This window comes from Sander lucioperca, chromosome 12 (assembly GCF_008315115.2).
Source record: "Sander lucioperca isolate FBNREF2018 chromosome 12, SLUC_FBN_1.2, whole genome shotgun sequence".
Classification (NCBI taxonomy): domain Eukaryota; kingdom Metazoa; phylum Chordata; class Actinopteri; order Perciformes; family Percidae; genus Sander; species Sander lucioperca.
In genome coordinates this window covers 3,690,387-3,713,665 of record NC_050184.1, presented here as the reverse complement: position 1 = coordinate 3,713,665, position 23,279 = coordinate 3,690,387, and the positions used below count along the sequence as shown (strand labels likewise).

General features: G+C 43.0%; 1 protein-coding gene and 1 long non-coding RNA gene across 2 annotated transcripts in view; one reads left to right on the top strand and one right to left on the bottom strand.

Moving 5' to 3' along the window:
* The window catches only part of skia (v-ski avian sarcoma viral oncogene homolog a), a 94,034-nt gene that overhangs the window by 63,783 nt on the left and 6,972 nt on the right, over positions 1-23,279 (top strand). Inside the window, exons 2-6 of the mRNA XM_031311057.2 lie at positions 13,371-13,487; positions 15,319-15,434; positions 17,955-18,295; positions 18,500-18,828; positions 21,312-21,542. Of these exons, the coding sequence (XP_031166917.1) occupies positions 13,371-13,487; positions 15,319-15,434; positions 17,955-18,295; positions 18,500-18,828; positions 21,312-21,542 (1,134 nt within the window). The remainder of the gene's footprint in view (positions 1-13,370; positions 13,488-15,318; positions 15,435-17,954; positions 18,296-18,499; positions 18,829-21,311; positions 21,543-23,279) is intronic.
* Positions 13,492-16,055, bottom strand: LOC118496361. The gene is made up of 3 exons (XR_004898916.1): positions 15,893-16,055; positions 15,379-15,380; positions 13,492-13,502 (listed from the first exon to the last, which is right to left on the bottom strand). It is a non-coding gene; the product is annotated as an uncharacterized LOC118496361 (long non-coding RNA).

The window sequence follows — 23,279 nt, the reverse complement described above, 5'->3', positions numbered from 1 at the left end:
CCTTTCTTTATCCAGGTAAGTCGATTGAGAACAACTTAACAACGACGACCTGTCACATTCACACAGTTCCACATTCATACCTGGACAACCACTGCCCAGTAAAACCACAGTCTGATCTGCTGGCCACTGAGCAGCTCCACTGGTGCGGTTGGGGTTGCTCAAGGGCACCTCAGTGGTGGTGATGAGGGAGGGACAAGCGCTGCTCTTTCACTTTCCCCACCCAGATTTTATCCTGTCGGTCTGGGGATTGAACCGGCTGCTCCGAACCAAGCTCGCTTCTTTAAGCACTAGGCTACCACTGCCTTATAAAGTTCCAGTCCTGATACCTGTTTGGGTGGGCCTCAAATAATGAAGTCTTCCTGAACAAGACTTGTGTTTTATAGTATTATTTACACATTCCAGAAAGTAGGGCTGCTCGATTATAGAAAAAAAAAAATCATAATCGCGATTATTTTGGACAATATTGAAATCCCGATTATTTAACACGATTACTAATGGACTTTTGGAAAGGTGTTGCATTTATTGAACTTAAAAAGCAGTGAAACAGCTAAACAAATCAACAGTGAAAACACCTTGAACTGTAAAATCTCCCTTAATACTTTTCCCGGATGAACTTTTGTTGACAAAATCCAAGAGTTTGCTTGCAAAACGTAATGTGCAAAAAATAGTTTTGCTCCATTACATTTGTTTTTGTGAGCCAAAATCCTAATCACCATTAAAATTTGACGTATTGCTTAGCGCTGCCAGAAAGGGTTTTTGAATACGATGTTCTGAATGAAACATGATCCTGAACGGTTTAGTCAACGATGGCAGCTCTTGTTAACTAGCTACACCAGCTAGTCCAAAGGTAATTCCAGGTCAAGAACGCAGTCAAATTGGCTCAAGACCCAGTCATGACCAGAAAAACCCCTCAGATAACAAAAGTTCCCATTCAGTATTCTTCATACTGTTGTTCATAGAGAGAGTCCGGTGTTTCCCCCAGTGTATTGCAAGCCTGGTGGCCCACCGGACCTAAGCCACTAAGCCAGTTCTTTTTAAATATATTTTTAGGACGTTTTTTTAAAACTACAGGTTTTTTTTTACGGCTCGGTTGCAAACTTTATATTATCATATTTTCAAATCTCCAGTTAGCTTTTAGCACTGACTTAACGTACGGCGCTATGGAATCTGTCTCATAGCATTTCTTAATTCTCAATTTCGCGATTCCGTCCATGATTCTGTTGTCACTGAAACTGCTGGGCTCTACAATTAATGCTGCCATCAGTCTGTGATTGGCCGAGGCCCTTGTCGGAAAAAAAAAGACACTTAGCACGGGGCTAAACAACTTTTTTGGGGGAAACCCTGGAGTCAACTGTGATATTCTGTATATCACTCAGCACAGTTTTACAACTCTGGGAAGTGCCATCTGTACTGGCCCGAGATATGTTTGAGATAATAGGATAAAAGAGTCCAAGACATCCCCATGTGTAAATACACAACTTAATTCCTGCACCACTCAATACAGCTTTATGATAAAAGTTTAAGATGTCATAATGGAATTGTCATTATTTAAGATGCATTGTAGCCACCATATAATTGATGCGGTGAATCACAGATGGCTCTATGTAGGGGAGACGCTGCGTCTTACTCCAACGAAGCAGATAATGGTGCCAGCTTTCAATGGCTCCCATGAGGCAGCATCTTTATCCCCCCCCTCTGCAGCTGTAGGTGTCAGTGCGATAGAGACAGAGAAGGCCAGATTTGAGGTTAAGACTGTAATTGGCGGTCTGTCCCGGGCACTGGTAGTGGAGGGCTCCAGGGATGAGGCTTTAGCAGGCGTAATGATGTCTGTAAAATGAGAGGGGATTTGACTGCGAGCCCCCACCCTCCCTTTAATCCCCCTCATCCTCGGAGGATCCTTGCAAACTGAAAGTGCAAGGACACATGGTGCACTCACAATACAGCAAACCATTATTAGCCATTCGCCTGTCCCATTTTAGGAAGTCTACCCAGGCCTCTCAGCCTATTAAATGCAATAAACGTGAATGGGTTAACAGTTGTGGACATGAGTAAGGAACACAAGTAATACTACTGCATGTCACATTCCAAATTGTAGCCTGACATCATTCCAGGGAAAGTAAACCTATCCTAATCCTTTCAGATTAGTGAAAACTTCCTGTGTGTTTAAAGGTTGTGGGTCTGAGAGCACCCAGTCATCACCCAGTCATCACCCAGTCATCACCCAGTCATCACCCAGTCATCTGTTTTGTTTTGTGTCCATTTTAGTGCAGTTAAGAAGGGTTGAGAGTTTTTCTTAGGTGTTGGGATGTGATTTATCATTATGGGATGTGGCCAGCATCTGCAGCCTGGCTCTGCTTGTGCAAGCTCCTTTGATGTGTGGTCTTAGGCGGGTTCGCTTACTTTGGTGTGTTTGCATTTGTGTCTATGTGCGTGTGTAAATAAGCTTGACTTTTGAACAACGATAGACGTGTGTGTGCGCGCGCGTGTGTGTGTGTGTGTGTGTGTGTGTGTGTGTGTGTGTGTGTGTGCATGTTAATTCTGGTGCAGCAGCGCCCCCCCCCCCCCCAAGTGCTATTTATGTATTTGCTTAGCCATGCGACTTAACCCTTTCACAAGCAACCTCAACCTTAGGGCACGTTACACGCCAAGCAGAAATATGCCCTGTGCCCCACATTTCCCGATCCTGCGCACGCACGCACACACAAACACACGCACACACACACACACACACACACACACACACACACACACACACACACACACACACACACACACACGCACTTCTCCCCTCATTACCCATGACTCACATCTGGCCTCCTTTTAAACGGGGCAGCTTTTTGCACCAAAGCAAGGAAAAGAGCCATCAGCAAATTCCTCCGCACTCGTCTTCCAACCAGAGTTATGAAGATACTTTGATTTTCAACCACAAATAGAAACACGGCTGTACGGCTGAAGGAGCTGACATTCATTCAACATTCATTGGGTTGTCATCTAATATTATGAACTAGTATGCATTCTTTATATGAGATTGGACACACAATCACAAGAGCACGCACACACGCACACACACACACACACACACACACACACACACACACACACACACACACACACACACACACACAGATCAATGGAATTATCCATTAGTGTATTAGCAGGGATTAGAACAACTTTAAAGATGGAGCAAATTGAATTATCCTGCTTTTAGATGGCTCGAAAACATTTGCTGCCTAAGATCATAAAAGGGACATTAAATAATTTTTCTGTATTTATTTGGCCGTTTCGAAACAGGTCTGGTCTAAAGGCAAAGCTGCAGACATAAACTTCATAAACAATGTTTTTTTTGTGGATATGTCCTTTCATTAAATATCATATGTCTGCCAGTCAGTGTCATCCACCTTCAAAATTATGACGATTAAGATTGATTGATTGATTGATTGATTAAATATCCACAGTAGAATTGATAAAAGCACACTTCTAAATTTCTATAAAAATTCAATAAGTTGTATGCTGTATTTAAGCCAGCAGGCTGCTGTTATTTGGTTAAAAGTCCAGGAAAAATACAGTGTGTGAAATGTGAAATGACCAATAGGACAAGTTTATTTTTACACTGTAAAATGTACACATCTCAGCCTCAATCCATAATACACTCATTTTATGGATTCCTTCAAAAACATCAAAAATCCAATATCAGATGGGCTCTCCTGACAATTTTTTTTATTTAGTGATGTTGCACATTGCAGGCCAAATATCTTTGGTATAGGTTCACTATAGAATTGATATAGATATCGGTGTTTGAATACTTAATTCGCACCCTGGTAATGACACTGCATCGTGCACATCCAGCCTATCTGTGTAGCATGTTAATGCTAGCATTGGATCCCTCCTAAAAACAGCAAAAGCCAAGGAAGGGATGGAAAAGGAAAAGCCATGGAAAAGTCCAGCTGTATTTACTTACCCACCCACCCCCCGCCCCCACCCCCCATCTCCATGTTACGCTTTTGAGCTTTCCGTCTCCTCGGTGGGCCGATCCCTGGCTCTCTCCGGCTGAGAAGAGCTGGTCCCTAACCATTCCCACGGAAAGAGTTGCCAAAGCAAATTTGGCGAGAGGAAATGGAGACCCTTCTCCCTTCTCAAACCTCCCAATCTCTTCCCTTTCCTTCCCTTTATCCGTATTTGTGTGTGTGTGTGTGTGTGTGTGTGTGTGTGTGTGTGTGTGTGTGTGTGTGTGTGTGTGTGTGTGTGTGTGTGTGTGTGCGTGCGTGCGTTTGCAGGAAGCAGTGGGAAGGCTTGCGGCACACAAGGAGTCCTTCGTTGCCTTCCCTCTCATTATTATTATCACTGTTGTCATGTGAAAACTTATGAAACAATAACTTTGGAGATTTCCATGTTCTAACTCCAGTTAGAACATTTACTGTGGTAGATTTTATGTCCCGTCACAGACTTCTGGTGGTCGAGCAGAAAACGTGGCTGCTTGTCTTTACGCCCTTTTTATCTGAGAAATCGTCATGTTTGTGTGTCCGACCGTTGCTCTCTGTTCAGACTTGATCCCTTGCCACAAACTGTTTACACTTGTTTCTGTTCTTTTTTTTCCACCCCTCGTTGTCTTTTTTTTCTTCCGTTCTTTGCCTTAGTGTCCCTCCCTCCTCTGTTTTTGCTCATGCGTTTGGGACTGTCGGCCCGCCTTTAGTTTTGGGCCGAGGGGACTCGTTTAGCCTCTGGTCCTCCCAGTTGTGATAACCGCTGCCTAGTTTAGCATTGTGTAGCATAGCCTAGCATAGCCTGGTTTCATGTAGCATAGCCTAGCATAGCTCCCTACTTAGGAGCTGATGGTGGGTGCAAAACTAATCTAGCATCACCTCCAGCCATTGTAGCAATGTTAGTGTTTAATGGTCATACTGGGATTAAATGCCCCCTCTGTGTTGTGGTATTTGCAAAATGTGTAGATGATTTGTAAAATACATATGGCTAGGCATGCTGCAAAAAAACATTTTGGTCAGTTCCAAAAAAAAGTTGAGGTTCACCACTGACCTGTCCCCTGTACGCAAGTTTTTTTTTTGCAGGATGGTAGGGGAAGACTCATGAATATTCATTAGGGAGCTCATCCCTGATATGTTAACCCTGCCATTCTTACCCTAACCATAACCAATCCCACTCCTCTTGCCTAAACATAACCAATCCCACCAGAGCAGGCAACGAGTACTAGCCATTCAGAGGGAGAGTAGGGCGGGTTCTTCCCCTACCATCCTGCAAAAAAAATTTCGCCCCCTGTACTTGGTTCTACTGCGCTAAAATGTAGCGCCCAAGCTAGGCATATTGTGTACAAGTTCCAGTTGAAGACACACTTCATCCATTTCATATGTAGAAGTGAATGTAGAGTAAAGAGATACATTCCATATTGAAGGGTTATGTCATCTGGTAGTTGTTTTAATCAGTTGCCACAAGCATTTAACCTTAAGCCTAGCTAGCGACAGCAGCTTTGGGAGGTTTCTCCTCCGTTTTATTTCTACTAGCCTCTCTGGACTCTTCCTGGAAGTGGAGACCACTGGAACAACAGCCGAAATAAGAAGATTTAAATGTCAGAGCGTTGTACTGTCCCTCCAGGAAAAACGCTGGGAGGTGACAGAGAGAGCTAGCATTTTTTTATTTATTTTTTTTGTACACAGCAGCAGTATCAATACAAGCTGTTTTTGGCGAGGACTGTGGAAACTAAGTGTTTTTCCTTCAAGTAGCAGGGAATGTAGGAGAAGCTTCCCTGCTAATGGGATAAATGATGGCTTATGTGGGGAGCGGTGGTACGGGTAGGTACTGCTGGGCCTCTGCTCTATATACAGCTACCTGATAGTCTGAACATCTGCCATTTGTCTGTACATACACACACACACACACACACACACAGTCCTGTGTTTTTGCCTGGCAGGTGTCTTTGACTTTGAGTTCTCCGACAAGTCCAACACGTTATACTTATTATATTCCAAACTTGGAGCTAATAAACACAGTCACTTATGTGCTGAGCGCAGGAGAAATTACTCCTCGCTGTATCAAAGTGAATATTTGATGAGGTCATTTCGAGTGTAGTCAGCAAACCAGTTCATCTTGAAGTCAGGACTGCGCCTCAGCAAGACTGAAAACCAGTCTTGAATAATAAGATGAATTTGATCCTTTTGCAGGGCAGCGCTGCAATAGTTTGACTGTAACTATGTAAAGTGTTTTTGCTATTTACTTCATCGAAGACAGAGCCTCTATTGTTCTCTGTGACTCCTCAGCCAAGGAGACGATGGTGGGGCGAACTAGTCGCCAAAATTTGAGCTCCGCGTGTGTGTGTGTAACCCACAAACACACAGTCGAGGAATCTCACTCGAGTGAGCAGCCATGGCGCTCGCTGTATTTTTATCCTGTCCGTTCGTCTGGGTGTCAAACTGCACACACACACACACACACACTCACACACACGGAAAGTTACAAACAGCTCACGGTCTTAACACCACTCATAACGTTTCCGCTTGAAGCAGACATAAAAACTGCTCAAACCCCAGGGGGAATCTAAAGCGCTGCATGCAGCCTGTTTGTTTCCTCCAAGGCCAACAGCTAATGAATTCAGCCTCTAAAGAACCCGAGTGTTCCAGGTCAGCCTTTTTTTTTTTGGGGAATAAATAGTGAAACGACATGTTATCCAACACCTGTTTGTTAGCCACCATATGTGGGTTTTTTTGTGGACGATGCTGTATGAGGTGAGCTAAGCTTTCATGTTGCCTCCAGGAGGGGCCCCTCCCTGGCTTCGCCCCACCATGGGCCCCTAAGTGAGACATGCAGGCAGGCCAAAGTCAGGTCACAGGCAGGGTGTGGCTCTGCTCGCCCTCCTGAGTGAAGAAAGAGTAAAGAAAACAGGTCGTTTTACCAGCCACTCAATAGATCACCATTGTTTTTTTGGCTGGTTAGTGAAGCAAATCTACCAGCCACTTGCCCATTTTACCAGCATTTGGCTGTTAAATGGTGCTGATTTTGAACCCTGGGTACAGTTATCGGACATTTCTTTAGTGATACCTTGCCCTAATATCAATGCCTTGTTAAATCGAACAGGTAGGAGCCGCATTAACAAAACAAGTTTAACTCAAGGTCCACTTTCCAGCTTTCACAGATTTTTCAATTTCACAATCTTCCTCAGCAGATGGAGTTTGGTCAGTTGTCATTGAGAGTCTCTATGCTTCTAGAAGTGAAAAATGTTAATGACAACTGAGCAAACTTCATCCGTTGAGTCAGACAATGAGATATGGTAAAAAGTAGGGGTGCACCGGATCACAGAACTCACGGTTCGGATCGAATCACAGTTTTGACTTAACCATTTATATTTATATAACTTATTTCATCAGTAATATGCTGTTAAACGACGAAAACGGATGGGAAGGGTATTTTACAATAACTTTGAATGCACCACGAGGTTTACCAGTTTCAAGTAAACGCACCATTTAGTCATGCTGTGTTGTTTTTCCGACAACAGCAGTGACCAAGTGCTAGTTTGTGTCTTTAGCTGCAGACTGTTGCACGTCCCGGTGTTGGAATCCTCTTCAGTAAAATACAGTCACACTTTTAAACCATTTAGCTGTCAGCATTGTTTTTTAACCGTGTTTAATCCAGCTGCTAGCTAAATGTACGGACCACAGAGCAAATCAAATATGGTCCGTTACACCACTAGTTAAATGTTAACACTCAACCATTTTTCAAATATGTCACACATTCCTGAGACATCATGTGTGTTTTAGTAAAATAATTGCTTCTTAGTGATTACTGGTTTGCAAAACTGACAAAGTTACTTTTTATTTAATATTTTATACGGTACTGTATTAACTTTAAATTGACACGTTTTCCTATTTGGTGTTGCATTATGGCAGTAATTGGGGGTAAGGTTTAGGACATGAGTCATCTTGGGTCATTACAAGAAATGGAGAAAGATACTGTTATAGATCCTGCCATGAGTTTGTACTGGAAGCTCTTTTAGCCCCGGGCACTTCATTTGTCCATGCTTCTGCAAGTTTCTGTCAAACTTATTTTGCTTGCTTTCTTCCTCTGCGACTGGAATCTTGCTTATTTGTAGAGGACATCCTGTAATCTATGACACAGGAAATGCACTCAGACAAATAGACGAATAGGGTGGGGGGTTGTGGACAGACAGCGAGAGGAGGGAGTGGCTGAAAATGAAACTAGCAGGCGGGTATAGATGGAAATGACAGATTGTGTCAAGAAACAGATTGTGTCACGTGTGGCTTTATTCAAAGCCAGTACAATTTGGTGGCCTTTTATTTGTTTTTTTGTGGTGACAGTCCTGTTGTCAACACCACAGAGTGTCTGCTAAGGCGAGTTGAACCTCAGCCGGCAGCTTATGTCCTGAGATCAAGTTTTCGGAGGACAGTCATTCCGGAAACCGTGAGCTCCCTCGCAGGCCCCCTCTGGCATCTTTCCAGCAGAGTCAAACAACAACAACCTTTCCTCCAAATGTGTTGCTTACTTGAATGCTTGTTACTCTAATTAGGAAGAACTTGAAACAGGAATTAAATGTGGATACGTTGGTCAGAGGTCCTATTGGGGGTGTTTGACATAAATCTATACCTCTTGTTTTCTTCCACCGACTCCTCGGATGGAGTTTGATCAGCTGTACTCAACTCTTCATGAACTCTCTCCTGGCTGACTCATTTCTAGTCCAGTGTGACTTTGCTGTGTCAGTTTACATGCGAACAGAAACAACCCTTTTGAGTTATTAAAAAAGGTACAACAGGATAAAGAACCTAGTGTGTCGCCCAAAACGCACCACTGATTTTGGAACATTTCATGCATTCCTTCAGGGGTCTTTGGGAGCATTTCAGAATGTCGGCAGCTTGGCGAGGGAACATATTATTGAACAGCCTAAAGGTCAACACAGTGAAAGTGTAACAGTCAGTTCTAGAAGTTTCACTTCCCCGGTTGTCTTTTTAACAGTTATGTAAGTTTTCTTCTAAACTACATGTATCTGCAGATACTTATGGAAATATCTATTGAATTAGGGCTCTGTGGTCTGATGCACATCAATTTCAATGCCCTTAGCATGTTTATATGTAATGTTATAGAAATCGTGTTGTTTTTACTCCATATGTACAAGCGTCAAGAAATCCTTTACTTTATATTGCTCCAAAAAATTTTCATAGTATTTTGTCTCACTGTGACAAACATCAATGGCCTGCAGACAGAGGAAGTGTTCTGAAACTGAGGGTTTCAGAAGGCACAGACAGCCTTCAACCGAGAAGACTGTTATCACCCCACCCATCCTGTCTCTGCCGCACACAGACACACACACACACACACACACACACACACACACACACACACACACACACACACACACACACACACACACACACAACCCCCACAGCCATATGAACAGACATGTACACCCACATCCACTCGCCCAGACACATGCTCACACATGAGCCCCTGCATGGGGCCCCCCTTTGGCAGCTGAGACGGGCCTGCCACTCTCACTATTTCCACATATGCTTCCCCATGACTTGAGGCTTTGTGAGTTTCTCATGCAGGGGCTATTCCTATCTGCCATGTGTGAAGTAAGGGGCTGTAAATTAGCATTTGACTGATTTGGCTTCAAAGGTCCAATATTGATACTTGGTGCCATTGCTTGGCTAATATCACGCCAAAAAAACTAGCTCTTAGACCACAGAGCACAACTTTTCACTGGAAACACGGAAAAATGACAGTACAATATATACATATCTGACTTTTAATGAAAGGCCAGATCTGACTTTTAATAAAAGGCCATTGTCATCTCCCAGATACCGGTGTAATGATAGAGCGTAGATATCATGACATGTTCTCAGTGTGATGTGTTGGAGCGGAGTACATAGACGGTGCAGTCTGGGCACGTCTAACACACAGCTCGGCTAATCGGGAAGCCTTATTTTAGAAGTGTGATATCCTGTCTATGCTGTGTAATCCACACCAGGCCATAAAGGGTGCAGGCTGCAAAGTGCATGAATGTAGATGCACACATACACGCACACGCGTATTTGTGCGTGTCTTTGCACTCAGTACAGCTTTATCATTTGCAGCAGCCCTGCTGTAAATTGTTGGCTTATCAGGAGGGCACCGTAAAGTTCCCAATAAAAGTGTGTCACTCACCCAGGAGTCAGGGTCTCTTTCTCTGTGTGTATGTGTGTGTATGTGTGTGTGTGCGCACGTTGGTGTCTATTGGAGGAGGATTTCTCACGTTTTCATGTCCCACACCCCCAGCCACAGCCCCTCTGTTTTGATAATGTTTAATCCCAGGGATCCACATAGGACGATCTCATGCACTCTAATGGGATCATTCCAAGTGAATCAAATTATAGTGAAATTACAGCACTCCTCAGTTTTGCACTGACTCACCTGAAAACCAGCCCAAGGGCCCCTGAGAACCAGTGGCGCTGACATCACCAAGCCGCTTTTTTAAAATAGGATTTCCCACCGCGGCTGTCTGTTCGCCCTCATGTCTCACAGGCCCACTGTTCAGTAATCTAGACATGCAGATTTCTCCATCTCCGCCCCCACAGCTGACCCCCATGAGCTCAGCTGCCAATTGTTGACCCCCGACGCTCTCCTCCATCCAAGATTACCGGCGGCCGGATCTCGCCCTGATGGAAAGCCGCGGTGTTGGCAACCGGTAATCCACGAGACGAGGGCTGGCACGTGGCACAGAGACTTTGCCCGGAGGCAGCCCAGTGTGTGTGTGTGTGTGTGTGTGTGTGTGTGTGTGTGTGTGTGTGTGTGGACTGAACGGCAGGCACTAGCCTCTTGCCTCTAGCCCTGATTTGCTGTCCTGATATGTAGGACATATCTCTTCATGTCTAGATAACCCACAAACCTACCAGCCACAGTCAGGACTCCTTCTTCCGTCTTTTTTTTTTTATACTAGATACAACAATTAAAATCCATCCTCTTGTTACACAGAAAGGCTTTATAATCTCAAAATGCACTGGGCACTAAAAAAAACAAACAATTGCGCACACTTTTTGGTCACTTTTTCCCCTTTTTGGCTAGTTTGGCAGGTATTTCAGTGAATTCTACACACTGTGGCGAACACAATGACAACAATGGTTATGCATTGTGTGACAAGTGAAATCGGATACTGTAAATGTAATACAGCTGTCTTTTTTAGGTGTCTTGGGTTGGGATTTCTTGAAAACCTCGCTCTAGGGGTGGCTATTAGGGCTGGGCAATATATCAATATTATATCGACATCGATATATAAGGCTAGATATCGTCTAAATTTTGGATATCGTAATATGGTGATATGACACCAGTGTTGTCTTTTCCTGGTTAAAGGCTGCATTACAGTAAAGAAATGTAATGCTAACTTACCAGAAGTACTAGCTGTTTTATTATTTGCCTTTACCCACTTCAAGTCAGTGTTTCCACATTATTATCATACCAGCTGTAATGGCTATATCAGTCAGTTGGTCCAGACTGAAATATTGACCAACTATTGGACAGATTGAGAGATCTTCAGAATGAAACATCTAGAAATCCATGAATGTCATTTCCACATTTGAAGGGGCCTCTTCAAAGAGACCAAAAAAAAGTGTTCCTCTGAGATCGAGATCTTACGTCATGAAAACTTCTCGAGGTGCACTGCCAGACCCGGCAGAAAAGTACGTCATGGAAGCGCTCTGATGCCGTTACGGAAAGTTCTTGAAAGTCCTGGAGTTGTACATCAGGGCTCGCGGACGTGGTGGATTTGAGGACAGCTGTCCCATCAGCAGACCTCGTCGGTATTTGTTCGTCTAGCCACGCTACTTTCCTGCGAGAGCAGCTCTGATTACACACACGTGGCAGAGTATGACACACTGCCAACATGGGGGAGAGAGCTAGTGAGAGAGAGAGAGTATCTAACCCCTTTACAAATGACCACCTGCTGCCACCATAGAGAGAGAGAGAGAGAGAGAGAGAGAGAGAGAACTGTATGAGTGAGTGAATACATCCCCTCCAGAAATATTGTAGGTTTGACAGAGCCGGCCCAGATCTGCATCACGTGTAGGAGCTCCACTTTAACACATCACCTGTAAACACAGAGAAAGGGTGGAAAACATTGGATCCAGGACTAAACGCTGTAGAATCTGTTAGAATCGTGTAGCTTTCCTCAACTTGTTTGCTTCTGAAAATCTCTACTAGCAATGTATGTGGGGTTTTTGCATGCCCATTCAATGCAAATTTTAAATTTCACATTTATGTTATTTTTCAAACAATGTATCCGTAAGATCATAAAGTCTAAAAGTTTCCAGAATTGAAATCCCTGGAAAGAAAGTACTCCAGTGTTTTAATTAATATTTTTATAATATTAAGTTCATTTTTATTTTTATTTTACATAACATGTCAACATAAGACCCATGCAAAGTAGTAGGACTTAAAGTTGAATCATTTCCTGCTGCACACAGTGTGTATAATCAATAATAAATCGCAATTGCTTTTAGCATGTGTATGGGCATCTATTTATATATATATATATGTGTGTGTGTGTGTGTGTGTGTGTGTGTGTGTGTGTGTGTGTGTGGCAGCTAGTGACAGCCACAGCTTGGAGAAGCTGAGGTCATAGCCACGAAGCCAGCCTAACGGAGGAAGAGAAACAAACCCTTACTTGTTTGTCTGTATGGTTGTATCTGTGTGTGATAGACAGAGGGAGAGAGAGGCACACACACACACAGACAGACACACACGCTCGGACACGCGGACACACACTGCCCCAGTCACCTCTAGCCTTTTCTGTTGGCTGCCCATGAGCAAACACACCTTGCTGTATTGGATTGTGTGTGTATTAACAAAGTCAGCACCACACAGCTGCATTTAAACACACTCGCACTTCCAGCTATCAGACAGATACACACACACACACACACACACACACACACACTATTGGTCTGTCTGACACTATTGGGTATGTTCTCAGTTCACTGACATTATAGTGTGACAGCTCTTAGCCAACTGCCAACTTGACATCCTGTGCACATCGGGGGGGGGGGGGGTGTTCAATCAAAGCATGTTGGAAATGATTTCCATTCATTTGTTTTAAATTCAATAAGCAATTTTGTTGTATTTTAGCAGACTACTATAAGCAGCAGAACTGAGAACACTTAAATATCTGTTTATTTATCGCAGGTAATGTAGTTATCGCAATATTCAACAATGTTATCGCTTTGTAGACTGAAGATGGTCCTGATCATACGTTTATATAAGCACACAACGTCTTTGTGAGAAAAAAAATGAGGATTGCTAAATTTCCCCTGAGGGAAATACAGCTAAATGTCACTGTCTTGCATTTTTTTAAACTGAAAGCAAATGTCCTCCTTTTCTTCCAGGCGTCTGATCCCATCCCGATCAAAAAGCCCAAACACGAAGACTTCCCATCGCAATTCCTGCTGGCTGACAAAGAAAAGCAGCACGACTGGCTCCAGTCCCTGGCCGTCTCCAATAAGGTTGGTGTTGCTATGCTCAGGGAGGAGATGTTGAGGATGACGACGACGATGATGATGATGATGATGATGATGCATGGTGCATGGGATGAGATGTCATGTAATATTAGACAGAAGTTTTCGGATGAAGGCAGCGCTTAAATTTAGATTTGGCGAGCCGCGCTAACGGAGGCGGTAACTGTAGACGCCACCAGCCCCGCAGATTGACTTACTTGAGATGGAGCGAAGTTTGAGAGAGCAGTGTAACAAAATATAACCACAATATAATGATGGATGTCCCCTGTGAAGATCAATATTGCCTAAAAAAAAAAAATCTGCCAAGGAGATAATGTTGGAATGGAGGTATACTTAGAACGTCTTCGACAATTAATCTTCATACCGAACCCCTCTCCAGTCACATAACACATCAATCTGTATAGCACGATTACTTACCGTGGAATATTCACACCCTTTTAATCAACGGGCTGGTAGGGCTGGGTGCCAAATTCCATACTTTTTAGGCACCGACCGAATTGCCTCCTTAGGATCGAGTATCGAAAAAAATGCCTGGACCAAATTTCAATACTTAAGGAGCAAATCTCATCAGCAACAGCAACAGCCAATAAGCATGCGGCATACTTCTACCAAGATCTAACATGCTGGTGATTGGCTGTCTAACGTTACACGTCGTAGAGGCAGGCAGAAAAAAGTCTTGGTTACACAGAGATGGGGCTCACGTATAAAACATTTGGTTACACTTTACTTGAAGGTATCTACATAAGAGTGACATGACACTGTCATGAACACATGACACAGTCGTAACACAGCCATGACACATGAACCCTAACTCTAACCCTAACCCTAACCATAACTTCTCATGACAAAAACCGAATGACACTTACTAAAAGAAGTGTTATGTCATACACGTTTATGACTTGTTTATAATGTTTATGACACGTTCATGACAGTGTCATGTGTTTGTGACAGCGTCATGTCACTCTTATGTAGATACCTTCAAGTAAAGTGTAACCAAACATTTTCATGTTGTAATTTCTCATTGTTAAAATGGATTTACATAAAATTGGTATTGTGTAAGGTATCGTTCAGGAACCGGTATCAAAGTCACAGTATTGGTGTCAGTATCGGTACGGGTATCAAAGATTTTTGAAGGCTCCCCAGCCCTACGGACTGGTCTACATGAAAAGGACTCCAAGCATCTACTGCAACTTAAGCACTTTGTAACACTAATAAGTGACTATTTATAATCACAAGTAAAGCCCCAAATGTCTCATTAGATTCATAATATGTTTTACTTATTCTTTGATCAGATTTAAATCGAAATGGCTTTCCAATTTTAGACTCTATTTTAATTTTAATTTGTAGAATAACACATTTTTTGTTTATGTTTGTCAAAGTCAGGTATCATATCGGCATTAGCATCCAAACATTTCAAACAATGTCCAGCCCTGACTGGGTACAAAAATGGAACAACTGTTATTGACCTCTTTTGGCTGGGTATCATTACTAAATGTAATCTATTTATTACTTAGTAACCAGGGCTGCACGATATGAGGAAAATATTTAATTTGTGATTATTTTGACTGCTATTGTGATATGATTCAGGGCAGTGGAGGAATTATTATTTTTCTATCAGTGATTTATGCCAGGATCTGTACCAAAACAAAGATTTTTTTTCTTTAGTCTGTGGGATATAGATTTAATTATATAATTTGTCGGTCGGGATGTCTCTGCAGCAACACAATACTTACTCAGAATGGTTTGACACATTGTTTAGCTTTAACAAATGCTGCCCTACTTGTGATTTAAAGTGTTATCATTGTCTTTTTTTTTTCAGGGGCTTAACTGCTTGCAGCCGAGGCAGAGGCCCTCTGCTTTTAGACCCTGGTCCCCCCACATCTCGGCCGGGGAGAAGGAGCCCTCCAGTCACCCCCTGGCCCTGCTGAGAGACAGGTGAGCTCAGCACAGCGCAGTACAGCCAGCTCCACTCTCACCAAACAGCCCTTAACCGACTCCAAAAGACATAAACAAATAATGCATTATGTTGCCTCTGAAGGCCGTTTTACAGTTGTGCGGAGGCTCCACGCAGAGCTCTCGCCGTAGCCTACGTAAGTGGCCTGATGTTTATACTTGTTCGCTGGTGTGTGCTTCGAGCCGGCATGTGTGTTTGTGGGGAGTGGGTGATAGAGCGAGGGAGAAGTGAGAGTGACGGCGATTAACTTTGGAGCGGGTACCGACTCTAGAGTCATAGTGAGAGAAACAAAAGTGTCTCCTCTGTTCTTTCTGACCACGGTGGGAAATCTGGAGCAGGAGAAGTTAACCCTCTCCTTGATTTCATGTTGTTTATGGAGAAGGAGAACCAGGAAATGAGCCAGGGGAAATGCAACTCTACCAAGCAATGGCCGAGCGACGTGTAGTTAGATTTTTCAAGAGGTGCGCGTCAGGCTACGGCGTAGGGTCCGGCGTAGGGTCCGGCGTAGGGTCCGGCGTAGGGTCCGGCATAGACGCAGAGGGGTCTGCGGGGCTACACCGTCGATTTTACGTACAACTATAAAATGGCCTTAAGGCTACATCTACATTACTAAATTTTGGTTTAAAAACAAATATATTTTGCCTACTCCTCGCGTCCACACTACTACTATTACTACTACTATTACTACTACTATTTGGAAACAATGCTGCCCCCGTTTTGGTTTGAAAACTTGGTTGCGTTGTAGTCTATAGCAGCGGTCCCCAACCCCCGGGCCGCGGACCGGTACCGGTCCGTGGGTCATTTGGTACCGGGCCGCAGAGAAAGAATAAATAACATATTATTCTGAACAATGTTTTATTTTGAAAAATGACCGGATTCCCTCTGATACATCCGTCTATGACTCACTCTTGACGCTTGTCTCCGTCACGTGATACGTTGCCGCTAAAATGAAACCCACAAGCTAGCAAAATGAGTAAAAAACAAACGTCTTTGGAAAGTTTCTTTACGAAGGGGAAAAGGCCCAATGAGGAGACAGAAGAAGAGCCTACGACTTCCAAGAAAAAGAAAGCTGCATTTAACAGACAATACCAGGAGTCCTACTTAAAATATGGATTTATCGCGACCGTCTCGTTGCAGAGAAACAAGCTCAGGGCTCCCATTGATTTAGCGTTATGGTGAGTTGTATTTTTCATGCACTTTATATTTGTTTTTGTGTTGTATCTTATTTTGAAGGCATGTTTAAACATTACCATAGCGACCAGAGAGTGTTAGGGGGCAGAGAGGATGTTACTCATGTTATGTTGTTGGCGCGATGTTACGAGGACGTTGCTAATAAAGTTGCATACGAGTACACAGTGGATTCACGTTTATTATTATAAATACCACAGTTTTTATGCCGGTCGTATCATTTTATTTTGTGTATTTATCCGCTACACCTTAAAGGCCGGTCCGTGAAAATATTGTCTGACATTAAACCGGTCCGTGGCGCAAAAAAGGTTGGGGACCGCTGGTCTAGACGGGCACAAACAGAGACCTTTGGAAACAACGATGCACATCAGTCAGTGTTATCGGTTAGGTAGGCTTACACACCTCAGTAACGGTTCCATCTCGTCGTCGGTCCAAGCTAATAACTTAAACAAAACACGTACTTTTCGCCGTTGTTGTTCTTTCTCCAAATTATTTTCTGTATTTTGAAATTACACATCCATGCTTTTCAACGTCAGACAATCTGCTTCCTGTTTACACCGGCACGCGCATGCCAACGGTCGTGTGATATGCGTTGTCAGACGTGTTAATATGGATGGAGATAAAACTCTCGTGTGGGTACGGAGGTTGTTTTTGTTTCCAAATGGCGCTTAAAAAATAAAAAGAAATGTACAGTAGTAGTGTGGATGTAGCCCAAGAGAAGCTTTTACTGTTCAGCTGGATCTGATGAGCTCCCAGCATGCTCTCTCACTTGTCTGGGTGGGCAGGTGTCAGAGGGGTCAAGTCTGACTATATCACAGCCTCCCACTCTCCACCATTCACACACATTTGACACACACTCATACCGTGGGCACCCACTTGGCATGGCGATGCCAGTGCAGGCTGCACCATATCACAGCTGATCTTGCCCAGTTTGTCATTAAGTGGGAGGAAAGAGCTGCAGGCACTTTATTGGAATGTTTCTCTACCCTGGTTGGCATAGGCAGTTCAAAACACACCATACAAAATGAAACCGGCTGTGTTTACTTGCATGCAGAACTCATATCTTGTTTATAAAGTAACCTTGATGTATACTGAGAGGAGGATGAGTCATGACCCAAAAAGTCATAAAAAAAAAAAACATATCCAGGCACTCAAGGTTGGTTACAAAAAAATAAAAGGCCTTTAATTCATTTGGCGAGACATTTAACAGCATACCAACCCTTTCTCAGGGTGTAGTGACACAAAGAGACAAACAAAGAGACTAAATGTATGTATGTTATTGTACGTAAACATCATGTCCGGTGTCATTTTAGCTTCTACAACTTCAAGAGCCTGGAGAAAGCTGTGGCCCCTAACGTCGCCCTCACACCACTGCCCCTGGGGAATGTGGGTCCCATGTCCCCGTTGGTACCCAGCACCTCCCATCCAAGTGGAGGTGAACCCCCAGGCGAGGGCGCCAACTCCAACTCCACCTCCAACTCCAGGCCTCACAAGAGAAGAGCCACAGGGGAGCTCCTCCCCCCGGCGATAGAGGACCCCTGCCCTCCGTCCTCCGCTGCCAGCAAACTACTGCCGCCGGCACCTCCACCGCCACCGCCACCTCAGGACGACAAGGACTCTGAGGTGGAGATCGAAGTGGAGAGCCGCGACGAATGTAAGCAAAGAGCTCAATGCCATCAACTAGATATGTGTAGATTGTTTGTTACGGGGCTCGACCACACAGCTAAATCGAGCCCCGGTTTGCCAAGATAAACTGAGTCTTGACAACGGGAAAGACTTCAGCTAAATTCAAGCGCCAGAACATGTCCGCTTTTCCACAAACCTCACCCTCTGTCGTGTCTCTGGTCTCTCCGAACAGTCACTTCGTCCCTGTCCTCCCTGTCGTCCCCATCTTTCACCTCGTCCAGCAGCTCAGCCAAGGACTTGAGCTCACCGGGCGCCCAGGGGCCCATCTGCACGGTCACGTCGGCCGAGGGCCCCGCCCCCTCGGCCGCACCGGCCGCAGCCCCAGTGATCCCTTCAGAGCTGGGGCTGGAGTCAGAGCTGGAGAGCCTGAGGCAGGCGCTGGACAGCGGACTGGACTCCAAAGAGTCGAAGGAGAAGTTTCTGCATGAGATTGTTAAGATGAGGGTGAAGCAGGAGGAGAAGTTGGGATCAGCCTTGCAGGCCAAACGCAGCCTCCAGCAGGTAGGGTTCCGTCAGATTATTGTAAGAATGTACGACGACTATCGAAATATATCTTTCCCCTTGTCAAATGAGAACATTTGTGCATTAAAGGGTAACTTCAGTTTTTTTTCAACCTGGTGAACTTTTGTGTCTAAGTTACTGATGTGAACAACAATCTTTGACATTGGTCCAGTATTGAGCAAGATCGCTGCATTCGGCAGTCAGATAAACAAGCTACAATGTAGGTTATTGGGCAATTGCTGACCTTCAGTTTATGTCCACAAGAGTGCTTGTCTTGCAACTGACATGCTTAAATTATTAGTCTGAATGTCTGACAACATTATGGAAAGGATCCCTACAGAGGTCGACCTTTCTGTTAAAAATGAAGATCCTTTTTTTTTTTAAACATAAAAACGTCCACCAAATTGCTATTGCCAAACCCAACAGACTCCATGTAAATAAACAGTAATTTTATCATCGTAAAATACATATCATTAGTACATTAAAAACTAATAAACCATTAAAAAGCTTTCCTGGTTTGTATTTCCACGTTTCCAACAATCAACACTTTGGTTTGGTTGAAATAAACACATAATTTAGCGATTTACATGTAAAAAAAATATGCTGGCTCTATAAAAGCATTGTTTATTTAAATGGAGTCTGGCGAGTTTAGCGATAGAGATCTCGGAGCTGTTTCTGATTAAACAAAAGGTCTATATCTGCAGGGGTCCTTACCATCTCTGGGTCATTCAGGGCCACCAGTCAGTCAAATGTGTCAGTGTAACTAAGTGTAGAAGTTGTGATTTCCTGTTTGGCAAATAATTAAAGATGGAGACTCATACTAACGGGCAAAGGTTGCCCATAGCGACAGCCTAATATCACTGGATAGCCGCCAGTATTTAACTCTACAACCTTGGTGAGTCAGTGTCTCTATTCTCACACTGATATGCTATAAATACATAGTATATGATTTCATTTCAGTGAATACGCCGTAATGTGCATCACTGTTGGCTGAGAGAAAGGGATTTCCCGGCCCGAGCGGCCCATGGCAACTCATAGGAACCTTAAGCTTCTCCCTACGTTCTTGAAATCAGACGCGACAGAAAGTTTTCAAAGTTGGCACACTGAGGAAATTACTTGAGCTCAGGAATCAAAATGCAGAAGTGGATTAGAAGTCATTATCACTCTCAGCGAAGCTTAGCATGAGTTGGCAAGTGTGAAAAATGGGAGGGGATGTTGCCGCAAAGGGAAAGGCCAGACTTCCATTTTTATTTTTGGTCTTGGACTGAGAACAAGAAAATGCAGAGGAAGGAGCCTGTGTGGGTGAGCAGCACAAAATGCATACTGAGCAATAACAAAAAAAAAGCAATTCCAGCCTGACAGCTCTCCACTTTCACTTTCCGTCAATGTTTAGAGGACCTGTGGAGAGGCAACAGGCACACATTCAACCCAAACCTACAAGCTACATAAGAAGTGGTATTACTTTAAAACAACCCACTGTATAGCATTCCTGCTGTGTTGAGTCGAACTAACCCTGAAGGTGTCGAAAGAGTTCCCCCTGCAGAGTAAAGGGCGTGATGGGGATTGTTTCTTTTCACTCTTTGTGAAGGAACCAACAAAGCCTGATAACAGACATGTTTGTCTCACCTGCTAGGTTCTCATGAGAAGGCTGTGAACGCACGCACGCATACACACAAACACACTTTCTTCGAGTGATTCAGAGATAGGAAACCTGTCAGCCCACACTTTGCCCTAACCGTTACCCGGCTCAGTGTAAACAGTGACAGTGACACTGCAGCCGGCTGTAACTAGGCAAGGCTCTCGGGTGTCAACAAGTAAAACAGCTAGGGGTGGGGGAAAAAATCGATTCATGTATGTATCGGGATTTTTAAGATTTTTTGAAATCGATTATTTCCCCCGGAAACAATATTTATTTTTATAATATAATTTTTTTTTTTTACCAATGATTCACCCTTAATATTTTCTGTTTGTACAGTAGAACCGACGGCGACTACATCATCTCCGTATGCAGCTAAACAGAGCGAAAGCAGCAAATGCAGAAAATCCATGTTATGTTCTTCTTTCCAAATGAAATAAATGTCAGACTAACTGACTGACGTGATGTGCATTCTTCTTAGAAAACAATCCGTTTTTAGAAATGTCTCATGATATATTGTCTCTAGAAGTGCATTATTCAACTTTTGGTTAAAGGAAAAGAAAATCGCAATACTCAACACTATCGAATCGCAATACTTCTAGAATTGTAATACAAATGGAATCGGCACTTATGTATCCTGCAATAATCGAATCGGGATCAAAAGCGTATCGTCCCAGCCCTAAAATCAGCCATTTGACAGATAAATCCACTAGTATCACCAGGGTTGCATAAGCATCATGGGACGCAGACTTTTTTTTTTATTGATACATTCAAATTATGTAAAGAGAAAATGCATAATAATTGTATAAAGCCCAGATTGCTAACTTGTTTAATCTCTCGTTTCCAGGAGTTGGAGTTCTTGCGGGTGGCAAAGAAGGAGAAGCTGCGGGAGGCGACAGAGGCGAAGCGGAACCTCAGGAAGGAAATTGAGCGCCTGCGAGTCGAGAGCGAGAAGAAGATGAAGGAAGCCAACGAGTCGCGGATCCGTCTGAAGCGGGAGCTAGAGCAAGCCCGGCAGCTGAGAGTGTGCGATAAAGGCTGCGAGGCCGGTCGGCTCCGCGCAAAATACTCGGCACAGGTCAGTTAGCTGCACGTTGACGCAGCTTCAGAAGGGTTGGGGCTGGGTTTCAAGAATCGGTCCAAAAAAACCGTCAACATTGGGTTAGAGTTTGAGTTTTCCATTGTAAACAAAGAAAAAAATAAAAAATAAAATAAAATGTATAAAAACACACATATATACATACTGTAAATATATACATACACATATTGGCTATATACATACATACATACATACATACACACACACGAATACATACATAAAAACCCTTTGCATAAATACAAATTCCCAATATAAGTTTGAGGAATAATTTTTTGTTTTTGAACAATGTGTTATTGAGTTTTCCATTTTAAACAAAGAAAAAAAGAGAAGAAAAAGAGATAAAAGAAAATATATAAAAGCACACACAGATATACATATATATACACACATAATGGCTATATACATACATACACACACATACATACATAAGTTTGAGGTATAATAATACATTTATTTTATATACAGTAGCGAATTAAAAGGTACTCAAAGGCACTTTACAAAAACGTCAATAACAACTAGAGATATATGTGAAAAAGGTGCCGCAAAACAGCGTAGAAACAGGATAGAAATATATATATATATTCAGTTATTCATATATATATGAATACCTGTCCAGCAGAATTTAACAAACTATGCTGAAGAGTACACAAAAACTATATAGATACATATATGCATACACATAAACCTGTTTAAAATAAAATCTTTTAACATAGGATGAAACTTTAGATAAGATAAGATAGACTTATCTTCCAAGGACTTCCAATGGGGAAATTCACTCGTCACAGCAGCTCAACGCAGCACAAAAAAATAACTAAATATAAATAGGGTAGAAAAATACACAAAGAAAGAAGAAAAAAATAAGAAGAGAGTAATAACGGTAATATAAACACTATGAACACTTCTTGTATTTAGAGGTGAGGAGAATATATACACAGATGAATATACATATGAGTATGAGATGGCATATTGCACAGGTCACAGTAAGATGCGCAGAGTAATACATAAATAACGATTAATAGTGCAGACTATTTTTATTTTACCAATCTGTTGATGATGCTGTTGAGAAAGATGGGACACGGAGACAGACACTGACAGTCCAATGTGTGCAACTGTGATGGTAGAAAGTCTAGACGATCGTGTCAACACCCTCAGAGTAATTGCAGTGTTTGAGTCTCACTGTCTCAAACACGGTTAAGGTCAGCAGAGGAGAAGGCGAGAGAGGGAAAAAAAACACACACACATTTCCTCTTCCCCAGTCAAAAATAAATGGGCATTCCCCCCCCCCGAAAGGAAACAGGAAGAGACGTCGACTTCACTCAGGCACCATGGGAAATGCAGATTAGACAAAACAAGAGGGAGGTTATGCTCTCAAGCTGCGTCTGCGCTCCTCCCCGCAGAGACTGCAGTCGGCTTCGGAAGGCTGTCATTAGGACGAGATGTTTATGAGATCTGTGAAATCATAGTGGGGCTGAATGAACACAAAATGTTCATTTGAATTCAATTAACCCTCCTGTTGTCCTCGGGTCAAATTTGACCCAGTTTCTTTCAACCAAATTTTCAAAAAAGAAGTAACTGGTTCCCTACAACCGTTACTCTTCACAAGTAAAATAAATTATCAGTTCACTACTTTCATTGAATTTGGCTGTTTTATTCGATTTTTTATAGCATCTGAAGAAAAAAAATTATAAAAAAAACTTTGAACAAAAGTGACAAAAA